The 23,624-nt window shown below is 43.8% G+C and overlaps 1 protein-coding gene across 1 annotated transcript in view; it reads right to left on the minus strand.

Annotated features, from left to right (window-relative positions):
- Nucleotides 1-22,337, minus strand: part of PYGL (glycogen phosphorylase L) — a 63,558-nt gene extending 41,221 nt beyond the window's left edge. The window contains exons 1-5 of the mRNA XM_030214007.1: nt 22,044-22,337; nt 14,247-14,348; nt 7,874-7,952; nt 2,706-2,809; nt 481-612 (exon numbers count right to left, since the gene is read on the minus strand). Coding sequence (XP_030069867.1) covers nt 481-612; nt 2,706-2,809; nt 7,874-7,952; nt 14,247-14,348; nt 22,044-22,286 — 660 coding nt within the window. The 5' untranslated portion in view covers nt 22,287-22,337. The remainder of the gene's footprint in view (nt 1-480; nt 613-2,705; nt 2,810-7,873; nt 7,953-14,246; nt 14,349-22,043) is intronic.
- Between the last annotated feature and the right edge of the window lie 1,287 nt (nt 22,338-23,624).

Genomic DNA, 23,624 nt, shown 5'->3' on the forward strand with positions numbered 1-23,624 from the left:
TGTGGCTTTTGCAATTACATTTAAAGCGGTTTACATAGTATATACAGGTACTTATTTGTACCTGGGGTAATGGAGGGTTAAGTGACTTGCCCAGAGGAATTAAACCCAGTTCCCCAGGATCAAAGTCAGCTGAAACACCATTTTAAGTTAGTTATTTTTACACCACTAGCATATGCCTTATACTAATCAGTAATTATTACACCAAAAATAAAAAATTGCAAACTATCCATTTGTCTTCTATAATGAACACAGCTTCAGGTAAGCACAAGGTGAGGAAAACAAAGCCAACCAACAACCATTTCAGAGGCAGGAAACAGAGGGCTGAGCTTAGGTACAAAGAGGATATTGTCTGGCTTCTGACTGTATTAAGCCAGCTTATTACCTACATTATATAAGCAACCAATTCTATTAAATGACAAAAGGGATTTACTAAAGAAAAGTCTAGAAATAATATGCAAACATTCAACCTTAGTGAAGTACCTGCGTATCAACCCATTTAACTCCAGCGTTACTGTGTTCGACTCTTCCATAGAAGTGAACAGGTAACATAAATTCAGGACGCGCCTTCTCCCAGGGGTTCCCATGTCTGAGCCAGTCATCAGCTTCTTCCACCTAGAAAGATTCAACAACTTCAACACACACAGCACTTGTATTCTCCAATCTAGAATAAAAAAGTCCAGACTCTTTCCAACCCAACGGAAACCGAAAAGAATTGTACAAAAGGGGTTGAGTGTGTCCAGAGGCAAAAAAATGCTCCAAAAAATATAATGGAATATGATGAAATTTGGAAGCCGACCACAAGAGTGAAAAACCACCACCCCTACGAACGTAGCAGGAACGGTCTTAAAAGAATAGGGTAAAAGAATGGTTCTTCCAAAGAAATGAGGGAGTTACATTCAGGTACACTAGGCAGTTCCCTGTCCCAGGAGGGCTCACAATCTAAGTTGTACCCGAGGCAATGGAGGGTTAAGTGACTTGCCCAAGATAAAAAGGAGCAGTAGTGGGATTTGAACCAACCACCTCTGGATGTCAAGACCAGTGCTCTAACCACTAGACCACTCCTCCATTATGTTCTTAACTTGGCCATTACTATTCTCAGATCTGTTTTGCTTCTTTACGTAGGGGTCCTTTTGCTAAGTTACAGTAATATTTTTATACTTTTCCACAGAGGGGGTGTGCCAGGGGACGGAGAGTTAGCATTGTTGTGATCAGTTAGTGCAGCTACATTACTGTGTGTGCTGATTAGCATAGAATTAGTGTATGAGCTCTTACTGCCTACAGAATTTGTGTCGGTAAGTACTCACACATTATATTGTTTATTTAATGGCTGTATGCTAATGCCAATGTTAGCACGCAGTCAACATTATTACACAGCTATTAAATTGGGAAAAAGAAAAACAAATCGGCCATTTTACTGCTGCAGTAAAAAAAAAAAAATGGCCTTAGTGCATGCGACAAACCCCGCAGCAAAAGGGTGTGCCAAGGCCGCTTTACTGCAAATTAGTAAAAAGAGCCCACAGTCATTTACTTCACACTGCCATAACTTGCCTTGCGCACTTACATGTGCTAAATAAATTTTACTGCTATTTACTTCCACTGTCCAAGGCAGGATACCAAGTTCCATGGACTACTGGGGGCCGACACATGGCTCTTACATGTTTGGCTCTGGGCCAGCTTACATCTGAAGTCAGAACCCTAGACTACAACAGCACCAAATTCAAAATTCTCCCATTTGCATGGACATATGTGAGGAATTATGATTTAAAAAACCCCTTTTGTCCTAAAAGGCAAAAAAGGATAAGTTTGAAAGACACTAGGCATGTTTTAAAATGGTAATAGTATACTGTATAATCTGTATGGGGATGACCATGATTAAGTATTCTATAAGGAGGGTGGGTTTTGAGTCGTTTCATGTATGAAGTATGGTAAAAGCAGATGGGAGAGAGAAGACAGTAAGTGGGGGAGAGGTTCTTGTTATAATAATCTGTTCTATGATTGGCTTGGAATGTGAAATGTTATTGTAATTACATCGACTGTTCAATAAAGATTAGTAGTTTAAAAAAAAATAAGATCAAAATTCTTCCACTGTCATCACCCTTGCGACAGTTGCTATGTTTATGATACTAGAAAAGCCATTTAAAAAATGTATCCTACATAGATGAAGGATAGACCAGGGATAGAGTGAGCTTTAAATATAAGCTGCACAAGCTCTTCTGGGGCTATCTATATACTACATCTTAACCCTTTACTTAAAGGATAAAGCCACTGTAAAATTTGTTTCAAATATCCACCTTTGCTACTGCTCTTGCATGTCCATCAGTTCAAAGCCTTTTGTTTGTTACAGGCAAAAACCTAGCTACCTTTACGTGGCGTTTATAAAGTCACTTCTGTGGGCTAGAGCTGCTGGTGGTTAAACAGGCCAGACAAGGCAAGAATTCCAGCAATACTGCAGGCATGCTGGTGGGGCCGAGTTTAAGGAAAATAACCAAAAAGGAAAAACACTCAAAAAAAAAAAAAAGGTAAAAGGATTATACACATTATACAGAAATTCACACTTCTGTCGGCATGATGCCAATTTACAAGAAACCCAATCAAACTGTGTCCCAGAAACACTAACAAAACGACTATAAAAAAAATGAACAGCTAAGGAACAAGAATGAAAAGCTTGCTTTAGACTTTCCCAGAAAAGAAGTTCTTGTTAATACCTGCCAGCCATCTCTAATCTTCTGGTTAAAGATGCCATATTCATACCGAATGCCATACCCATAGGCAGCAAGCCCAAGAGTTGCCATGGAATCCAGGAAGCACGCTGCCAATAAAAGCAGAGTAAAATATGTACTTAACAGAATATTCCAGCAAAGCCCAGAAAAAGCCCAGAGATGCAAAATGTCAAGACCACTTTGAATACAAAAAAAAAAAGGATTAAACATACTTATGCTTTCAGAAGAACAGATTGCATAATAAAATGAACTAAATTGCACACATGCAAAACGAACTTTTCCACACAAGCATGGTCCTCCCTCAGGCACACACTCTGGACACCCAGTACTATCAAAGTGCTTCTATAAGAGTATCTGATTAATGGAGTTAGTTAATCCAGTGAATGGATACTTAGACCGTCATTTTCAGAGAAACAGTTCCCAGGCAAAATAAACTATTTAAATAAAAAACATAACAGAAAAATGGAAACCATGATTCACCATTTTTTCTGAGTAAATAGGGACACTAATTTCTTTTGAACCAGCTACTTATTTTGGCATACAGTATATTAAAAACATGAAAGACAACGGGGCCCTTTTACTAAGCAGCAGTAAGAAGTAACACATGCTTACTGCAAGTTAAAAGTTACTGCTGCAGGCTGTGCTCAGGAGTCCCGCAGTAGTTTTTGCATCTGTGCACATACCTCCCGTGTGCTAAAATACACTATTTTTTAGCACCGGGGGGGGGGGGGGGGGGGGGCTGTTTTGAGGGTGGAGAGTAGGCGTATTTAAGGCCACTTTTTTTTAGCACAGCTTAGTAAAAAGGCCCTATTCAGTATCCCGGGGGGGGGGGGGGGGGGGCCTAACAGGCATAGATGGTATTTTTCTGCAGCTTACACAGGGTGTCACCGGTATTTCCACAATACCATTTGTACTAGATTACTGCAACGCTGCCTACATAGGTCTCCCCGCTATTCAATGCTTACAGTCAGTACAGAATATGCTGCAATGTAACTCCACAGATTTGACTGCATTACACCACATCTCTATCTCATTTTATGTTAAATCTCTTTATTGAAGTTGGAAATTACACATCAATAAATTTGACAGTCAAGTGAAACAACAGAGGAAGAGAACAATCCAAACATTTTTGTATGTAACCATACTTCCTTTAAATTAAATCTTTAGGCATACTCCTTGATAACTCTCTTAGGCGAGTCACCAAGAACTGTTCCCAGCTCCAATAGGACAATTAAACAAGTAAAACTCAATCTCATCAATTTACCACTTTAACTGACTAGCAAGGCAAAGTAGTACAAACATACAGTAAAAGGAACTACAAAACTGAATAGGAAAGAATTTAACATTTGACAGGATGTGGTGTACAGCACAAACCAGCTCTAAATCGCCAATCTAGATAGTGTAGGCTTATTGAAAAAGCTAAGTTTTTATTTCTGACTTAAAACATTTTAAAGATAGTTTGCTAAGAATAGGCAACAGTAAGTTATTTCAAAGAAAAGGTACAGTGAAAAAAAATGTACTATATCTGGTACATTCAAGTTGAGCAGCTCAAGGTCCAGGGAGAACCAAATGGTCATTTAATGATCTAAGGACACAGGCAGGAGTGTACAGAACAAAGTACTCAGATGTTTTGGGGGGGGGGGGGGAACACCCATTCTGAATGCCTTAAAGGTGAGGAGCAAGATCTTAAAATGCAATTCAGAATTCAACAGTGATGGTTCTTAAATAGAGGAGTTTTGTGGTCTGATCTGTGAGAATGACATACGCCATGTGACTGTTTTCCAATGTCTGCAACCTTTTCACGGTGGATTTTGAGGAGCCAGAGTAGGCACCATTACAATAATAAGTCCTAGACATAAGAGCAAGTAGATGAGTGTGGAAGGAGTCATGGTCAAAAGAAACCACCTAAGTGCAGCATATTAAAAAGGTTTTGCAGAGCGACGATACCCGAGGGACAAAAGAAAGTTAGTAATCAAGCGTAACCCCAAGGTAAATCTACAGGGGCGATAGTAGCGCCTAAGTATGTGAAGATCAGTTTTTGGACAAGGCGGCCAGCCAGTGAGCCAACAGACAATGGTCTTCTCCTGATCCAGTAGTAAATGAAGCTCAAACAGCCACTGAGCTACAGAGTCAAGACAGGTTTGTAAAAGAGAAAGTGTCTGGATATGTATAATGAAGCAGTAGGATATCAGCACAGAAATGAAAGGATATTTCAGAATCTTGATGGTTGCTAGTAGACTCATGAAAAAAAAGACTAAATAAAACTGGAGAAAAGGATGGACACCACATCTGTCTACAAAATTTTAATTATAATGTTCTACTTCAGGTATGCTGCACTATTTCCCATCCCCCATCTCTCTTTTCCTTTCAGCCACATGCAGGAATTTCTGGCTGGTCACAGACTCTGATGGGGTCTCCAGTTGCTAGGGCAATTCAGCTACCTGGTATAACTTGTTACAAATGTAATTTATTGATTAGAGGTGTGGCAAGGACACCAATTGCAAGCCTCCAGCACATATGAAAGACCCAATTACAAGTCTCCAGCACATGTGCAGCACCTATGATTGGACCAGGGTAGAGGAGAAGTGAATGAGCTGCAGACAAAGAAACTGTGAAAACTAGCCATGCTGGTAAGAGAGTTTCATACCCTTCCCATGGCCTATTTTTCCCGAAGGGAAAACCAATTCTCTATAGCCAAGAATCTTTCTTTCTTTCTCTTCTCTCTCTCTGTTCTATGACCTTTGTATGACAATGAGGAATAAAACTTTCCTTCCTATTGTTAGATTCTGTGCTGTAAAACTACTAATGTCAAGAGCCAATAGTATTTCTTGTACTGTTGCTAATGAGAAAGATTCCTTTTCTTCTTCTAACTTAGCCTGAGTTTTTTTTTATAAGAATAGCAACCAAACGCAGCCTAGTACACATCGAAGTGGTTTAGGCACGGATTCAGCTGAAGGAGTAATAACATTACATGTGTGATCTAAGGAGTGGAATCAATACTGAACAGTACCTGTCAAGCCTAAGGATGAGGGTCAGGAAAGAAGTGAATGGTCAATAAGGTCGAAGGTGACTGACAGGTCAAGAGACTGCAACAGCAATGCAACCTTTGTCAGTTTAGAGTGCACATCACTGAGAACAGAGGTTAGAATTGTTTCTGTACTATAGCTGGGTCTGAAGCCCAATTTGTGTGGATGAAGAGCTTGTCTGCAAACTGATAAAGCTGAAGAAATACTACCTTCTCCACAATCTTAGAAAGGAAGCATTGGTTTGAAACCATGCAATAATGAGCCAGCTGCATTCCAATTTGGGGGAGGGGGGGGGGGGCGGCAATTAGCCCAAGGTGAGGCTGAAATCGATCTGGAAAAGAACAAAAGGAAGAACACCCAGACTGGTTAGTGCAATCCAGGAAGATCAAATTGGATCTAAAAATGCATGTCTTTTTCATGAATACTATAACTTTGGTAGGTCTGCATAATGTTTGAACCTGAAAGAAGACCCAACTAGTAGAACCAGAAAGCAAATTAGAATTTGTTTGCACAGGGGAAGAACTTAATGCATGATAATCAATATGTGATGCAAAAACCACTGTACAAAACTGATAATATCACCAAACTAACAACAAATGAGGCTGCAGTGTGGCATCTGTGTAGTCAGAAAAGTCTCTACCATCTGTGAACAGCCTATCATCTGACATTGGATTATCAGTCAGGGGACACAAAATCAAATAAAGTTCTTAAATTGGATTAACAGATTTCAAAATCAGAGCCGAAAAGTTTTGGGGTTGACTTTTTCAAAAGGCATTCAGCCTGTCACACCATTTAAAAAGGGGTAGGCCACTGTGATACCAGGGCTGCATACACACATGTGAGTGTGTGTGTGTTTTAACACATCATTGCAGAAACATACATGAAAAGGAAGGAAGAACTTGGGGGGAGGGGGTCTATGTAGTACCGAGTTTGCTTAAAGCAACATGATATCCGACTCTCTAGTCAGACAGAATGGAAAGGTTAATGAACTGGATCAAGTAGTGCTCAGTCCAGGATAAAGGGGTATTTAGGAAAGTAGAGAGGTGAAAAAAAAGGTAAGAGGTCAAAACTAAGTCAAGCGTATGGCCTGCCTGATGCGTTGTGGAAAAAAAGAGACCCATTGTCAGATCAAGGTCAGAAAGAACCCCCCCCCCCCAACTCTACGGTGAGTCAAATGTCAACATGAAGATTGAAGTCACCCCAATATTAGGAGATCAGAACATTGAACTGCCACATTCTAAATTACTACTATTACCCATGTTCCTCTGTTAACTTCTTCCTAGAACATTTACTACCTCCATCCATTATAGAGAGGACCAAAAAAAAAAAAAAAAACCCCAAACCCCCCCCTTTCCTCTCACTTGCAGTGCTGCTTGCTCCTATAAATTTGCTATATTTCTGTTCTCCTGTTGACTTTATAGACCCTTCCCTCCCTCCTTTCTCAACCCTTTCCCACTCACCCCTAGGCTAGCTCTCCCTATGTAGGAAAAGCCAACAATTATCTTCAATAAACCCTCTACTGGAAATCCTGCTCATTGAAATGGAGTGGAGGAGTAGCCTAGTGGTTAGTGCAGTGGCCTGAGAACCTGGATTTGATTCCCACTACAGCTCCTTATGACTCTGGGCAAGTCAGTTAACCCTCCATTGCCCCAGGTACAAAATAAGTATATAATATGTAAACCGCTTTGATTGTAAGCGCAGAAAGGCAACATAACAAGTACCACCCCCTTTCCCTTATATCCCTTAACATAGTACACCTTTTCATATTTGTTAATCATATTAACATGACTTTCATTCAATGTAATATCTGTTGTGCCTTAGTCTGAAGGAAAACCATCTGGAATCTTAGCCCTCGTGCCATCTGTCTCCAAATATCAGCTATGAAAGATGAAATCAACCACTTCAAGAAGAATTGGCAGCAATTAAGGAAACATTTAAGCTCTCTGAAAGAAAGGGTTCACAGGACTTTGGGAATTAAAAGTAAACTGATCTTAAAGCAAGCATGTTCCACTACATTACAGTACGGCTCTTAAAGTGTCTGGACATATATTATAAAGAATGCACACTTCAGAGTGGTGATAGGGAAAAGGCAAGCACGTGCTGATCTCATACAAACCAAGCTCTTACCTGCAAGTCTTCCAAGACCACCGTTGCCAAGGCCAGCATCCTCTTCAACTTCCTCTAGCTCCTCTATGTCCAGCCCAAGCTTAAAAGAATTTAAAAAAAAAACCCTTAAATATTTTACAGATGTTGCTGACATTCTATGAGCATTAACAACAAAAAAAAAAAAAAGTACCAAAGCACCAAGAAGGAAATATTGTCTAGCAACAGAGCACACAGCTTTCTGGAAAAATCTTGTCATCCTGGTAAGGCACAGCTCAAGAGTCTGAGCAAAGCACATTCCTAGTCACAGCTTGTTCAGCATTTCCCCAAAGCAAGATTCAGGTTGGTTCTTTTACCAGCCTTCCAGTTTTAATTTCCGTGTGTTAGACTGGAAACTAAACTGGAAAGAAAGAGAGGACTTTGCATGTCCTGTACAGTTGGGGTATCTATTTTTTTTTTTTAGAGAGTGAAATCTCATTTTACACTTTGACCCCAAGTAAAAGCAGAACGTGATCCCTTTCAGCCACACTATTCCTACAATTCAAAGCTCAGCCACATAAATGCAAAATCTAACAATGCTCTACTTGTGCAGAACAAGTGAATGTATTAATATTCTTCCTCACCAGCAACTACTTTGCAGACCATAAAACTATTGGTCAGTGCTGTGGGTAGAGAATTTAGTGCACTGAACTGCAGGAAGCTACTTCCACCACATACTAGACAAGAAGGCTGTAACAGCTCTACCACTGCTTACTTCAGTGGAGCAGCCAGAACACAATTTTGGGGGGCCCCAGGGTTAACATGATGGGGGGGGGTGGAGTGGGAATAGGTATACAATCTCCCTCTACTCCCCCCCCATCAGCACTCACCAATGGCATCCAGATAGTAGTAATGAGAGAGCCTGTCATGCTACTCCTCACTGCTCTCTCTACCTTCCTTCCCAGATGTCCCGCCAACAGTAGGTGTACACTGTGGCATTTCCCATTCACAATTTCACAAGATCATGAATGAAAATGCCACCAAATGAACATTAAAGATAGCCACTGTTCATGATTTTTTTTTTTTGCTGACAGAGCTTTGGAATCAAGGCCAGTCATGGTCCCAAGTGAATATGCACAACTCGCCTATTTAATTTCAGAACTGTTTCCTAAAATCTGCTTGTATACTACTACTTTGCTTTTATCATCATGCTGACTAAGAACATGCAATACTAAATGTTTATATTACTAACATTCTTCCACTACTCATGATGTATTGTAAGCCATTTTGAGCCTGCAAAGAGGTGGGATAGGGTGGGATACAAATGCAACAAATAAATAAATGGTAATTCACGCTGTGGTTCGGCCCACCTGTGGGTAGGACCCAACTTATGATCTGAGCTCAACCTATGCCCTCTCAAAGATGTACCCCATACAACCACATCATCTATACTCTACCAACCACAGCCTGTGTCATGACCACAATGGAAGAGACTGAGGTTGTGCATTAGTACGCATTTGGTTCTTTAATACTTTAATGCATGCAAATTGATTATAGCACCGGGAACAGATCTGCACCGAAAGTAGATGCAATGCACAGCAAATCCAAGAAAAAAGTTCTCAATATGAATATCTTTATTGAAATATCACCCGTGGTCCACTTTTCACCCGCATTAAGGCTGCTTCAGGGGTACAGTATAACTTGAGTGTGCAAAATAACAGTGGAAAGCCTTTCCAATGCAGTGTTGCAGCAGCACAACATACTACTTTCTCAGAGATGCTGCACTGGAGAGCTCTGTCACAGTTCTATTTGAGAGTGTGAAGTGTTTTGCACACTCAGTTATACTGTACCCCTGAAGCAGCCTTAATGTGGGTGAAATGTGGATGGACCATGTTGGGTGATATTTCAATAAAGATATTCACATTGAGAACTTTCTTGTATTTGCTGTGTATTGCATGCAAGTTGATTATATGCACTTGGTGGGGGGGGGGGGGGGGGGACAATTCTACAGGCGAGCACCTCCTGTTAAGCATTCTGATGCCACGTGGCGAGGATCTATTTTCTAATGGTTATCTGGGCACTCAAGATTCTGTGGCAGTGCTTTGAGAGACTTACATTTGCATATAGCGAGGACTCGTGCATACTCACTGTGGTAATCCTGAAAACCTGACTGGCTAGTGTTGAGAAACATTGTGTTACTGAAGCATTGGCATGCCTTACATTTTCACATCTGCAGATACACCAGCCACAGACCTGGCATAACTGCAGGCGTCTAAATGTGGCAACAGTGCACACAGCGTACAGTATTCTGTAAGTTCCAGGAGCCCCTCCCATGTGAAAACCCCACCCCCTTCTACTTACAGGCTGTGGAGGTAATTCTGAAAAAGGCCATTGATATTTAGGCAATAGAATGCCGTGCGCTCTCCAATAATACCTAGTATTCTATAAACAGCAATTACATGCTTAAGTGGGCATTTACACGCCAACATTAAGGTGCAGCTTATGCCATGTCAGTGGCTGGTGCAAATGACCGCAGCTAAATACGGCAGTTGTGCAACAATTCTTGAGTACTGTCAGTTATGTGCGCAAGTGCTGGGCCCACCTATGTCCTTCCTATGTCCACACCCCCTTGCAGTTATATGCTATAGATTTTCCCACACTAGGTTTCTAGAATAGTGACTAAGTGCAGTCACGTGCATAAGTGAAAACTTAGCACCACCAATTAGTGGCTTACACACAACTGGCACTATTCTACACCTGCATACCAGGGGCGTATCTGCGTGGGGCCTCAGGGGCCTGGGCCCCCGCAGATTTTGCCCTGGACCCCCCTACCGCCATCAACCCTCCCCCGCTGCCGTTCTTACTTTTGCTGGCGGGGGACCCCAACCCCCGCCAGCCGAGGTCTGCTTCCACCTGCCGCTGCCTTCAAAACTTCTTCTTCAGCCGGCGGGGGACCCCAAACCCCCGCCAGCCGCCCCGCGCTGTTTAAAATTCATCTTCGGCCTCCGTGGCCGTGCTGCTGGGATAGGCGGCGCTTTTGAAATCCACTTCGGAGTCTGACGTCGCAGCACGTACAACGTACAACGACGTCAGACTCCGAAGTGGATTTCAACAGCGCCGCCTATCCCAGCAGCACGGCCACGGAGGCCGAAGATGAATTTTAAACAGCGCGGGGCGGCTGGCGGGGGTTTGGGGTCCCCCGCCGGCTGAAGAAGAAGTTTTGAAGGCAGCGGCAGGTGGAAGCAGACCTCGGCTGGCGGGGGTTGGGGTCCCCCGCCAGCAAAAGTAAGAACGGTAGCGGGGGAGGGTTGGCGGCGGGAGGGGGTGGAGAGACTAAGTCATTGGTGGCGGTGGGGGCTCGGCGGTGGGGGCGGCGGCGGCGGCGGCGGCGGGGGGGGCGCTAAAATGTGCCCCCTCTCTCTGGCTCTGGCCCCCCCTACCGCCGGAGTCCAGATACGCCCCTGCTGCATACTGAAGTCTATGCGGGTCGTTACAGGGCAGCACTTAGTTACTTTATTAACGTTTATATGTTTAAGTGTACACTTTATCTGCTGATATTATGTACGTTTGTATTGAAAACAAAAGAGGCAGCCGCAGAAGCAGAAGATGTGATCCACTACATGAGAGGAGTCCAAGCAAGGGAGTAGTGTGGCCAGCAAGGCACATCCAATGACAACAGAAAGACAAAAATATAGGTGAAATAAAACTTTATTTGTAATGCCCAACACGGCATTCTGTTTCAGCCAAGTGCCTGCCTCAGGGGCCTTAGTGTTGAAACGAACACCTTGTTGTAAACAGATAATCTTGGGAGTATGTAGCACTTGCTGTCTTGGAAAAGACGCTCAGCGCAGTGTGGGAGAAAGAGCACTAGAAATCTGTGATCACTGTTTTACAAGACAGCAAGTGCTATGTACTCCCAACATTATCTATTTTACAATAAAGGTGTTCTTTCCAAAATAAGGCTCCTGAGGCAGGCACTTGGCCGAAACACGGTGCCGTGTCAGGCACTACAAATAAAGCTTTTTCACCAATATTTTCGTCTTCCTGTTGTCATTGGATGTGCCTTGCTGGTCACACTACTCCCTTGCTTGAAACATTTATATTGCACAAGTGGTGCACAGATGCAGGGGCCCAGTTATAAAACAGCCCTTTATACCTGCAAGTTAACCCGCATACAATTTATCTGCATGCATAAAAAAGTTCTAGCATGCATTAAAAATAAAAGTTGCGCATAAAACTGAAACACACCCCAAAATCTGGAAAATGTAAGGTTAAACGTAAGGTTAAAGTGACTAAGCGCTATTCTGTAATGGTGCACATAGTCCCTCGTTCTATGATCTTGCACACACAAATGTATAAAATTGATTTTGCGGAATTATAGAATAGTGTGTTGTGTGTAAGTCAATTGGCAAATTAGCTACTAACTGGCACTAAATTGCCAACAATTGGAATTAATCGGCACTAATTTGCAGTTCTGCGTATAACTGCACTTAGTCGCTATTCTAAAAACTTAGTGTGGGAAGATCTATAGCGTAAAACTGAAAGGGGATGTGGACATAGGAAGGGCATGGGTGAGCCAGGGGTGTGCCCAGCACTTGTGTTAATTCTAGAAAACAGTCCAGTTATGCACAACCACAATATTTAGTTGTGATCATTTACACTGGCCATTAACATGGCATAAGCAGCCACATCTCAATGTTAGCAGGTAAATAGGCGAGTGGAGGAGTAGCCTAGTGGTTAGTGCAGTGGGCTTTGATCCTGGTGAGCTGGGTTCGAGTGCCACTGCAGCTCCTAGTGACTCTGGGCAAGTCACTTAACCCTCCTTTGCCCCAGGTACAAAATAAGTACTTGTATCTATTGTGTAAACCGCTTGGACTGTAACCACAGAAAGGTAGTATATCAAATCCTATCCCCTTTCCCTAAATGCAGTTCCAGAGCAGTGGTGTAGCTACGTGGGGCCATGGGGGCCTGGGCCCCCTTAAATTTGGCCCTAGACTCCCCCTGCCGACGACCCTCTCGACCCCCCCTATCGCCGCCAACCCTCTCCCGCCACTGTCGCCGTCCGCTATCTTTGCTGGCAGGGGACCCCAACCCCCGCCAGCCAAGGTCCTCTTTTTCCGGCGCAAGGTTTCGTTTTGTTTCTGTGAGTCTGATGTCCTGCGCGTTGTACGTGCAGGACATCAGACTCACAGAAACAGAACGAAGCCTTGCAGATCAGCCAGCGGCCGCGTTGCTGGCTGATCTGCGAGGCCTCGTACAGGATGTCAGACTCACAGAAACAGAATGAAGCCTTGCGCCGTAAGAAGAGGACCTCGGCTGGCAGGGGTTGGGGTCCCCCGCCATCAAAGGTAGGTGACGGCGGGGGAGGGGTGGCAAAGTTGGTGGTGGTGGGGGGGGGGGGGGGGTCGGTGGCGGGCTCAAATGTGCCCCCTCACCTCGGGCTCTGGACCTCCCTCCCGCCAAAGTCTGGCTACGCCCATTACAGAGTACTAGATAAGTGGGCATTTACACGCCTAACTGCCAACATAGAATTCACGCTTAGCGCACATCCTAATGCCTAAATTTCAGTGACCTTTTTCAGAATTACCCCCATAGCCTGTAAATGCAAGGGAGGGGATTCACATGGGTTCAGCATGGGAGGGGAATGGACAGGGCTTCCACAACACATGTTTTAAAGTACGTTATAAGTGCTTTAAATAAATCGCTCATGGCCAAAAAAAAAAAAAAAGAAGATTCATTCTTGGCTTCCAGGCTTCTTCTCAGACTGCTTTGAAAGGGTCCTGTTTCTTACCAAATTGTCCCCTCTGAGGGAAACTTCCCACTCCAGTTTGAGTTTACTTGGGATGAAGTGTGTATTCCCTCAATCCCCCAGTTCAGAGCCTCTGGATCTTGCAGGGACCTTTAGAGTTTACTCACCATACATCCTGGGACATCCAGGCAAGTGCAAATATTTACCGACACGTGAAGTCAGACAGCAAAAAAATTACATGGCCTTGACTATGTCCATTTAACCACAGCCTGTACTGAAATTTCTGTTCCCTTTTCTAAGGGGACATTTTCTTTCCTCATCCTTTAAAAGGCTTGTTCATATGTTAGTTATGAAATGTAAGCAGTTTCCTGCACAAAGGCCATTTTTCAAGCTGATGTTTCCCCACTTCACACTGCTTGAGCATCCTTCCCATTGCGGATGGAGGTATTGGTTAAAAGCAACTGTTATTCTGCCCCTGTTTGACAATATTCCAGAGCGGAAAACTGGACCTTGTGCAAGTGGGAACTCTTAGGAGGCAGCGTATTTGCTCTGTGCCTTCCAGTCAACTCCCTCCCTTTTTTAGTGAACAAGTCATTGTCTGTTGTAATGAATAGATTGTTAGGAAGTTGTCCAACTTTCAGCTCCTTTTCCTCATCAACACTGCCTTACCTGATAAATTGCTTCGTCGCATGCATTCTGTAAACCCAGGTTTATCATGGTGTTCTGTAAGGTACGGCCCATGTAGAACTCCAAGGACAGGTAATAAGTCCTCTGAAATGTAGAAGCAGACTGCTATTACTGCAGGAAGCAACAGGCAAGATTTGGGCATCAGCAACAAAGAATGCTTCCAAGAAAGCTTAGCACAGATAGTTTCAGGATAAGTAGAAAGACCCTCAGGGGCCACAACTGAGTTGGGTTTTCAAGATTAAAGAACACCTCTTCATTACTGAGGCACCTCAGACACATAGAGGGGCATTTTTCATATGACATTAAGTCTGACTTTGGACGTTTTGCAAAAAAAACATCCAAAATCCGAATAGGAAAAGGAGGTCATTTTCAAAAAAGAAAAACGTCTTATCTTTTGTTTTCGAAAATACTGTTTCGAACAACATTTTGTGATTTGGACGTGTTGTTTTTTGGTCCATTAAAAAAAAAAAAGTCCAAATGCAAAACGCACAAAATCAAGCCATTGGGATGTAGGAGGAGCCAGCATTTTTAGTACACTGGTCCCCCCCCCCCCCCCCCGACATCCCAGGACAGCAATAAGGCACCCTAGGGGGCACTGCAGTCAACTTCATAAAATGCTCCCAGACACACATCTCACCATTACTCCCTTATCCTGTCTGCTGAGCCCCCCAAAACCTACTACCCCCAACTGTACACCAATACCATAACCCATACAGGTGAAGGGGGCACCTGTATGTAGGTACAGTGGGTTTCTGGTGAGTTCTAGAGGGCTCACAGTTTCCTCCACAAGTGTAACAGGTAGGGGGATGTAGGAGCCTGGGTCCACCTGTCTGCAGTGAACTGCACCCAATACTAGACTATTCCAGGGACCTACCTGCATGCTATTCTAATGGACCAGAGTATAACATCTGAGGCTGGCATAGAGGTTGGTAAGTAATTTTTTCATCACATTTTTTGGGGGTGGGAGGCGGTTAGTGACCACTGGGGGAATAAGGGGAGATCATTCCTGATTCCCTCCAGTGGTCATCTGGTTATTTAGGGCACTTTTTTGTACCTTATTCGTAATAAAAAGAGGTCTAGCTCAAAACGTCTAAGTTTTAGTCCTGGACGGTTTTGCTTTGTTCCATTATGGCTGAAAAACGTCTAAGTCTTCAGAACACCCAAGTTCCTCCCTGAACATGCCCCTGGCACTCCCCCTTGAGATTTGGACGCACTTCAGAGAAAAGCGTCTAAAAATAGGTTTTGAAAATGCTGATTTGGTCGATTTTGTGAGAAAACCATCCAAATGCAGACTTATGCCACTTTTTGGACATTTTTCTCTTTTGAAAATGAGCCCATTGGACATGTTAAAACTGGTTAACACTTATAGAATTGTAATTAATTGTATCACTTCAAAGCCTTACAAACATATGCCTGGGTGCATAGACCAACAACCATCCAAGTTTTTGGTACCGTTAATATTATATCTATTCCATTACCCAAGATAAAAAGGGCCCCAACTACACTTTAAAACAGTGCTCCTTCAACCCAGCCAGTCACGTTTTCAGGATTAATCTTCAATGCTTATGCATGAAGGATTTGCATACCAAGGAGGCAGTGCATGCAAATCTCTCATGCATATGCACTGTGGATATCCTGAAAACCAACTGGCTGCACTGTCTCAAAGAGTTCCAACTTTGAACACCCACTACCTCACAAGAGACCTCTTCTATCCCAAGTGCTGGAGAAAAAAAAAATATGGTCCCAGTAATACATTACAGGGAGATAGTCATTCCAATGCACCTGCAGACCTACTGGTGGACTGAAGAATAAAGATTGTCTATTTGGCTACAGAGGAAGAACAGTAAAGCCAAGAGGGATGCAAAGATAGCACGTGTGGTTTCCAGACTAAACAAGTTGCAAAACTAAAGGCTCCTTTTACTAAGCTGCGATTGCGTGATAGCTTAAAATGGTCTTACTATGGGACATGCTCATACATCCTGCGGCAAGTCTGAAATCTGCATACACAAGTCGTATGCTAAACTTAAAAAAAAAATTTCTCTGCAGAGGGGACGTGTTGATGCAGCAAGTGGGTGTGGTACAGCCACATTAGGTGTAAGTGCTCACGCGTTAATGGCAAACGTTTGTGGCCGTTAATTGAGAAAATGGAAAAAATCGACCATTTTCTGGCTGCAGTAAAAACGGCCTTAGTGCGTAAGAAAGACCCATGTAAGGGTACATTAAGGCCACTTTTTACTGTAGCTTAGTAAAAGGGCCCCTTAAGATTGATGCTAGAGCTGAGGAAGCCATTATTTACCTTTCCATACTCCAGAGAAGTACAACTAAAAGCTCATTTTACTGCTCTTTTTTTTTTGGGGGGGGGGCACTCTTCCCTACATAAAAACTTTTCCCCTCCCCTCCACCTTGCTCATTCTGCAGAGATTCCTTTGTTTGGCCCTTGGCACGTGAGCCATTTCCAGTCCTGAAAAGGAGAACATAAGAGTAGCCATAATGGGTCAGACCAATGGTCCATCTAGCCCAGTATCCTGTTTTCCCAAACGTGGCCAAGCCAGGTCACAAGTACCTGGCAGAAATCCAAGTCGAGGCAACACTCCATGCTACAAATCCCAGGCTAAGCAGATGCTTCTTCCCATGTCTCTCTCAATTGCAGACTATGGACTTTTCCTCCAGGAATCTGTCCAAACCTTTTTAAATCCCAGATACGCTAACCGCTGTTCCAGAACGTAACTATTCGTTGAATGAAAAAAATATTTCCTCCTATTTGTTTTAAAAGTATTCCATGTAACTTCCTTGAGTGTCCCCTAGACTTGCCTCTTTCCTGCTGTCTCCCACCTTAGTGGAGGAGTAGCCTAGTGGTTAGTGCAGTGGACTTTGTTCCTGGGGAACTGAGTTTGATTCCCACTGCAGCTCCTTGTGACTCTAGGCAGTCACTTAACCATCCATTGCCCCGGTACAAAAAATAAGTACCTGAACATATGTAAACTGCTTTGAATGTAGCTACAAAAACCTCAGAAAGGCAGTATATCAAGTCCCATTTCCCTTTCCCTTATTACCAATACAAACTTCCTTGGGTCAATAGTTTAAATTACTTTGAAAGGAATCCAATTTTGCCCTCCGTTATTTGAAAGGCTAGCCAGTTTAAAGGCATAAAGAAGCAGACTTTAGAAAGGAAGGACAAAATCAAAACATCCTGGTCAGGTGGGCTCAAGTTACACTAATATTTTAGAATGGGATCTGGTTAAGTAGAGCCTGTACTAAAGTGCCTGGTAAAATTATGCACTGACTGCATACAGGAGCATCCACTACAGAATCCTAAACATCTAATCTACTCATAATTGTTTTAAGGGCCATTGCATATTTATGTTGTTATTTCATAACAACTATCTGCGCTGAAACAATTGTTCATGTCAGCCATTTTAGAAACATTTATATTTTTCTGAAGTTGTAACAAGAGTCCAGTATCACATGCCAGTTTTGCTGTTGGGGAGGGGGAACAAACCCCTGAGGAATTAAGGGGGTAACCATCCTTCCAATCCCTGCAGTTGGGAACTGCTCAATAGAGCACTTTTCTGAAACCAAGACATCCTGTGTAACAGGAATAAATCCAGACACTGATCTTTTTGACCACAGACATTCATTCCCCTTCTGAAACGGGGAATACATGTTCATTTTTAGGCCCTTCCTAGTCCACACCCCCTTGCCCGAAGCAGGACGTTTGGGTGCTGCTAACCTCCAGAGTCCAGGGGAGAAAGAGCCTGCTGTGGGGAGATCTGCCTCAGGTTGCTCCTCCCTGACAGGCACCACCAAGCCAGGAGCTCTGCTCTCCTCTGGACTTTGGAGGTCCGTGCAGGGCATAGAGGAAAAAGTAGGGAAAGAACTTTTAATGACAACGAATAGGTGCCCAAAAAACAGCGCCTAAAAGTCACAGTACCCAAAACGGCAGGACCCATTCAGTGCCCAAAAGTCACTCCCCTTGCCAAATGCATATTTCAGAGTTTTAGACATGTATATACCAAGCTTTATATTGTATAACATGTGTAAATCCCAATTTTATAAGTGTCTGAATGCAGTTTATGCAATCTAAAACCTGAATAGTGCTTCTACAATAAACCACCAAAATGAACAATTTTAGAACTCCTTGAAAATCCATCAGATGTGTCACTACAAAAACAGTACTTAAATTAGAATGTCCCCTACTTAGCTAATGGGTTTAATATCCACATCAGAAAGTGTCATTTCAAACGTTTTTAGAAAAATTGGTATGGTAGCCGTCTTAGCCATCTCTCAACATTTCTCAGGCCGCCCACCCCTCTCTTTCTTCATGAGACTGTCACTGCAATGCTTTTATGTTTCACTTCTAATCATCTAAGACTAGGGGCATGTAATGAAGCTGCAAAGTAGTACATTTAAAACAAATTGGAGACAATATTTCTTCAATCAACATGTAATTAAACTCTGGAATTTGTTGCCAGAGACTGTGGTAAAAGCAGTTAGTTTAGCGGGTTTTAAAAAAGGTTTGGCTAACTTTTCTAAAAAGAAAAGTCCATAAGCAATTACTAAGAGTGGAGTGGAGGAGTGGCCTAGTGGTTATAGCACCGGTCTTGCAATCCAGAGGTGGCCGGGTCAAATCCCACTGCTGCTCCTTGTGATCTTGGGCAAGTCACTTAACCCTCCATTGCCTCAGGTACAGACTTAGACTGTGAGCCCTCCTGGGACAGAGAAATATTCAGTGTACCTGAATGTAACTCACTTTGAGCTACTACTGAAAAAAGGTGTGAGCAAAATCTAAATAAATAAAGATGGACTTGGGGAAAATCCAGTGCTTATTTCTAGGAAAAGCAGCATAAAATGTATTGTACTGTTCTTGCTAGGTACTTGTAACCTGGACTGGCCACTGTTGGAAACAGAATGCTGGGTTTGATGGACCTTCGGTCTGTCCCAGTATGGCAACACTTATGCTCCTATCTTTTGCTCATTTCTGACCCAAAAGATATTGCTTTTGAAAGCCAGTCAAAAATGTATTAAAATGATACTTACAAAGAAGAACAAGTCTGTCCTACAATTCAATTAAAGTTGTTTTTTTTTTAAACTGTATTCTCAAGTTAAATTATGGCAAACTGGACACTGTTCCTAGCACCTTAAAATGATTATGTGACTATATCTCATCAAGTACCTCCACCCCTCCTGCAGTAGCCACCTGTCCATCAGGTACTGTACACTCCCCCCTCCCCCCCCCCAAAAAAAAGTAGAAAAGCAGGTTTCTTGTAGCCTGAGGCTTCGACCCAGCTGCAGCAACAAAGCTACCCTTTAACCCCCTCTCTTCCAAACAGGCAGAACTGCAGCAACACAAGGCCCTTGTCTAGGCTTTACTGTAGTGATTCCCAAACCTGCCCTGGGGGACCCACAGCCAGTCAGGTTTTAAGGATATCTACAATGAATAATAAGTTTACATACCAAAGAGGCCATGTATACAAAATCAATCTCATGCATATTCATTGTGAATATCCTTAAAACCAGAATGGCTGGAGTTCCCCCAGGCCAGGTTTGGGAACTTCTGCTTTACTGACTGGTAACCATCAACACTTAACATGTTTTCTTGGTGTGTGCATCTCATGTCCGAGAGAACTGTAAAACCTCTCTTTGGTGTGCTAAACTCCATTTTACTTATATGCTGAAACAGAAGTAATGGGACAATTACAGTATAACAAACACAGGGGACTGGGAAAAGGACTTCTTACCCCCCTCTAAGCTAAATGATTATTCAGATACTATTTCAGTCTTCTACTCCTGGCTTGATTTGAAAACCACACCCACCAACACAATAACCATCCTACAGGCCATGGGGAATGAGTTACTGACACACCCCAAAAATACCTGCCACAGAGATACTACAGGTTAACAGCATTCTGTTTAGTTTGCATCCCTCTGGTCATCTAGTTAATACTTATCAGGGCCAGCCCAAGCACTAGACCAAAACAGATTTTTTGATAGTATCTCTCCACACTCGTCCTTCCCTACACCCCTTCCCTTGCACTCCGCTCCATGGATAAATCCTTCTTATCTGTTCCCTTCTCCACTACTGCCAACTCCAGACTTCGCGCCTTCTGTCTCGCTGCACCCTACGCCTGGAATAAACTTCCTGAGCCCCTATGTCTTGCCCCATCCTTGGCCACCTTTAAATCTAGACTGAAAGCCCACCTCTTTAACATTGCTTTTGACTCATAACCACTCACCTCCACCTACCCTCCTCTCCTTCTTCCTGTACACATTAATTGATTTGCTTACTTTATTTTTTGTCTATTAGATTGTAAGCTCTTTGAGCAGGGACTGTCTTTCTTCTATGTTTGTGCAGCACTGCGCACGCCTTGTAGCGCTATAGAAATGCTAAATAGTAGTAGTAGTAGTGATAGGGCTTAAATTTAATCTGGGTAGTGCAGATGATCACCTCCAGTTCTCTCACTGGCCAAAGCAGAAGGATCATGGTCCACCCAAGCTTACCTGTGGTGGCTACACCCCTGCTAGGCAAGGCAGTTTTTTTTAAGGGGGGGAGATAGTGGTGGTGATGATGATGAAGGGAGATAAGTGGCTGGGAAAGGAGTTTGGGAGCGAGAGAGAAAAAAAAAGAGAGAAACAGGTGTTCAGAGAGAAAGAAGATGCCTGCTAGACCTGAGGAAGAACCGCTTCCAGTAGGCAGGTGTATAAGATAGGCACACACGCTCAGCCTGGAGCCTTCAGCTAGGGTACATAAGGTACAAGCTTAGATTGTGAGCCCTCCTGGGACACAGAAATATCCAGTGTACCTGAATGTAACTCACCTTGAGCTACTACTAAAAAAGGTGTGAGCAAAATCCAAAAAATAAAAATAGTACCTTTGCACTGGCCCTATACTGATCCAAGTACGACTAATTTGTGTCAAACTACTAACTTATACAACGGGAAATCCGCTTCCTACAGCTATAATCAGATAAACCAGACAAAACTGACAAGCATCGCTACTAAATAACCATTTGAAATGAGCTTTATCAAAGATTACTGCTACAATCCTAATTCTCTCCAAGAAGCGTTCCTAAACCTTTAGAAGCTGCCTTCACCTTATGAAACAGGCATCCTAAGTCCTTTTATCTATGAGCACTGTCCACCTCGTTACAAATCTGCCATGTATTAAATGGAGCCACAGGGCGACAAGGGTAAACCATTCGCGGCACCGCCCAGACTAGGACACTGCCAAGGGCCTAGTTCAGATTACCGGTACCGCTCCTACCCCTCCGATTCAGAGGGAGAGAAGACTACAACGGGCTGCTACGCTCCACAATCAAGGTCCAAATAAGCAATATTTCCCGACCAAGCGAAACACAAAAGCCTCCTGCAATGTCATCTGCACAAAACAGTTAAAAGAAGGCTGATTACGTAGGACAGAGCTCATTTTGCTCAAATAAATGCCAAGCTAAACTACGTGCTATGCAGCTTGTCGTTATCTGTGGCAAAAAAACTTATTATACAAGCACAATTTCCGTATTAAGAGTTATTGCAAACCTTAGCTCTCAATCATAGTAGATTGTTTCATAATCTAGGTTTCTTAACAAAGCTGGAAGTCTATACTGTTTGTGTGTAAATAAAGAGCAACAAAAACGACCCATCAGACACACACTATCCTCTGCAAGATCGGTACAATTACCAACAGCAGGCTACGGCCCCCCCCCCCCCCCCCCCCCCCCAAAGAAGTTGTGATGTAAGTTCCCTGAAAAGAATTACTTCCCCTCCCTCTTTCCTGCCTTCTACCTTAGGGTCCTTCTCATAGTAGTACTGCTGAGTGCGGATCCACCGTCCGACCAGGTGATCGCGGACCGTGTGGGCCAGGGCGAAATAGTAGTCCCGGGTGGTGGCCACATTGCGGTCCTTCACCAGGGTGAAGTGCAGATGCCTGTTGAAGCCCTTCTTCAATTCGGCCACATTCTCTACACCGACTATGCCCCTGATGCTGATCTGCTTCCGCTTCTCCTGGTCTGTCAGTGGTCTCGCCATGGCCGCACTCCCTGCAGCCCTGCACGAAGAAGCCGGATAAACTAGTAATATCAACCAAGGTGAAAGGGAACTCAAGGGTTCGTCCTCCCACCCCGCCACACCCCCTACCCGCCCCAGTCTCCTCCCACTCGATCACGTCCAATCTCATCTCACGCCCACCACAATCTTGAGACTCCTCCCACTCCCCTACCTTGTCTGCGTTCTTACTGAACTCGTATCGTCCCACACTGCCTTATTGCACCTCCAAGCCCTACCCCCACCTCTGTCGTCAGTCTTATGCTCCGCCCCACTCCATCTGTAAGCTCCTCCCCGTGCTAGACTTCTTCCTTGCTACTCTACCCCCGAGGCAGAGGGAAAGCGTATTTTGATTTAGATTAAATCGGGCGTCTTGTAATTTACCACCTCCTGGCTTTCCCAATTCCCCAAGATTTCAGATGTTAAGAGAGTCCCCTGCCTCCCTGCCCAGGGGCTCGCATTCACTGTTACATCAGTGCAGAACGCTGTACTAACATCTCCGCTCACACTGTGCCTGAGGCTCCGTGCTGAGTCCAGCGTAGACACCTGAAAACACCACTCCCGGGGTGGGGCGCTCTCTTAGGATAAGAAGATCTAGGGGAAGGGCTCACGGCAGGCTTGGGAAGGTGGGTAACCGAGTGGTGCCTACCGATGCCACCAATCATAATGAAGGCTTGTGCTTGGCTTCTGATTTCCTCCCTTAGGGTTTTTTTTTTTTAATTGGCATGTGTTATCCCAGTGTACTTTAATGTGCCTGTCTGGTGAGAGTGGTCAGCAATATTTTGAATCAGGACAGGATTTATGTATAGGCAAGTGGGAACCATTTTTTAGGGGAACCTTTAAAACAACTAGGGCCTTTGTCTGGTCTTAACCTGTCTCTGCAGACCTGCTAACTTTTGCCAAATGTGGGAAACTTGGAGCCAGGATAAGATTGCCACACAGTGGTTCAAGGAAAGCTGGTGGTTAGCAGAACCTATAAACTGACAATGGAGGTGCTAGTAGTAACCTGCCAATGGTTCACATCCCTGACAGCAGACACCACTGCTTCTCTCATCCCCTCTATATCACTGAAATCTCCTGCCCCCATCACACCTTTCCTCATTGCTTGCCTCCACTTCCTCAGCCTATGCATCCTCCCTCCCCTCCAGTTCATCTCTACAGAGCAGCCCAGGGAACCTACTTGTGCTACCTGTTTGTATGGTCTATCTAGTCTGGAGTGGAGGAGTGGCCTAGTGGTTAGGGTGGTGGACTTTGGTCCTGGGGAACTGAGGAACTGAGTTCAATTCCCACTTCAGGCACAGGCAGCTCCTTGTGACTCTGGGC

The sequence above is a fragment of the Microcaecilia unicolor genome, chromosome 9 (assembly GCF_901765095.1).
Source record: "Microcaecilia unicolor chromosome 9, aMicUni1.1, whole genome shotgun sequence".
Taxonomy (NCBI): Eukaryota; Metazoa; Chordata; class Amphibia; order Gymnophiona; family Siphonopidae; genus Microcaecilia; species Microcaecilia unicolor.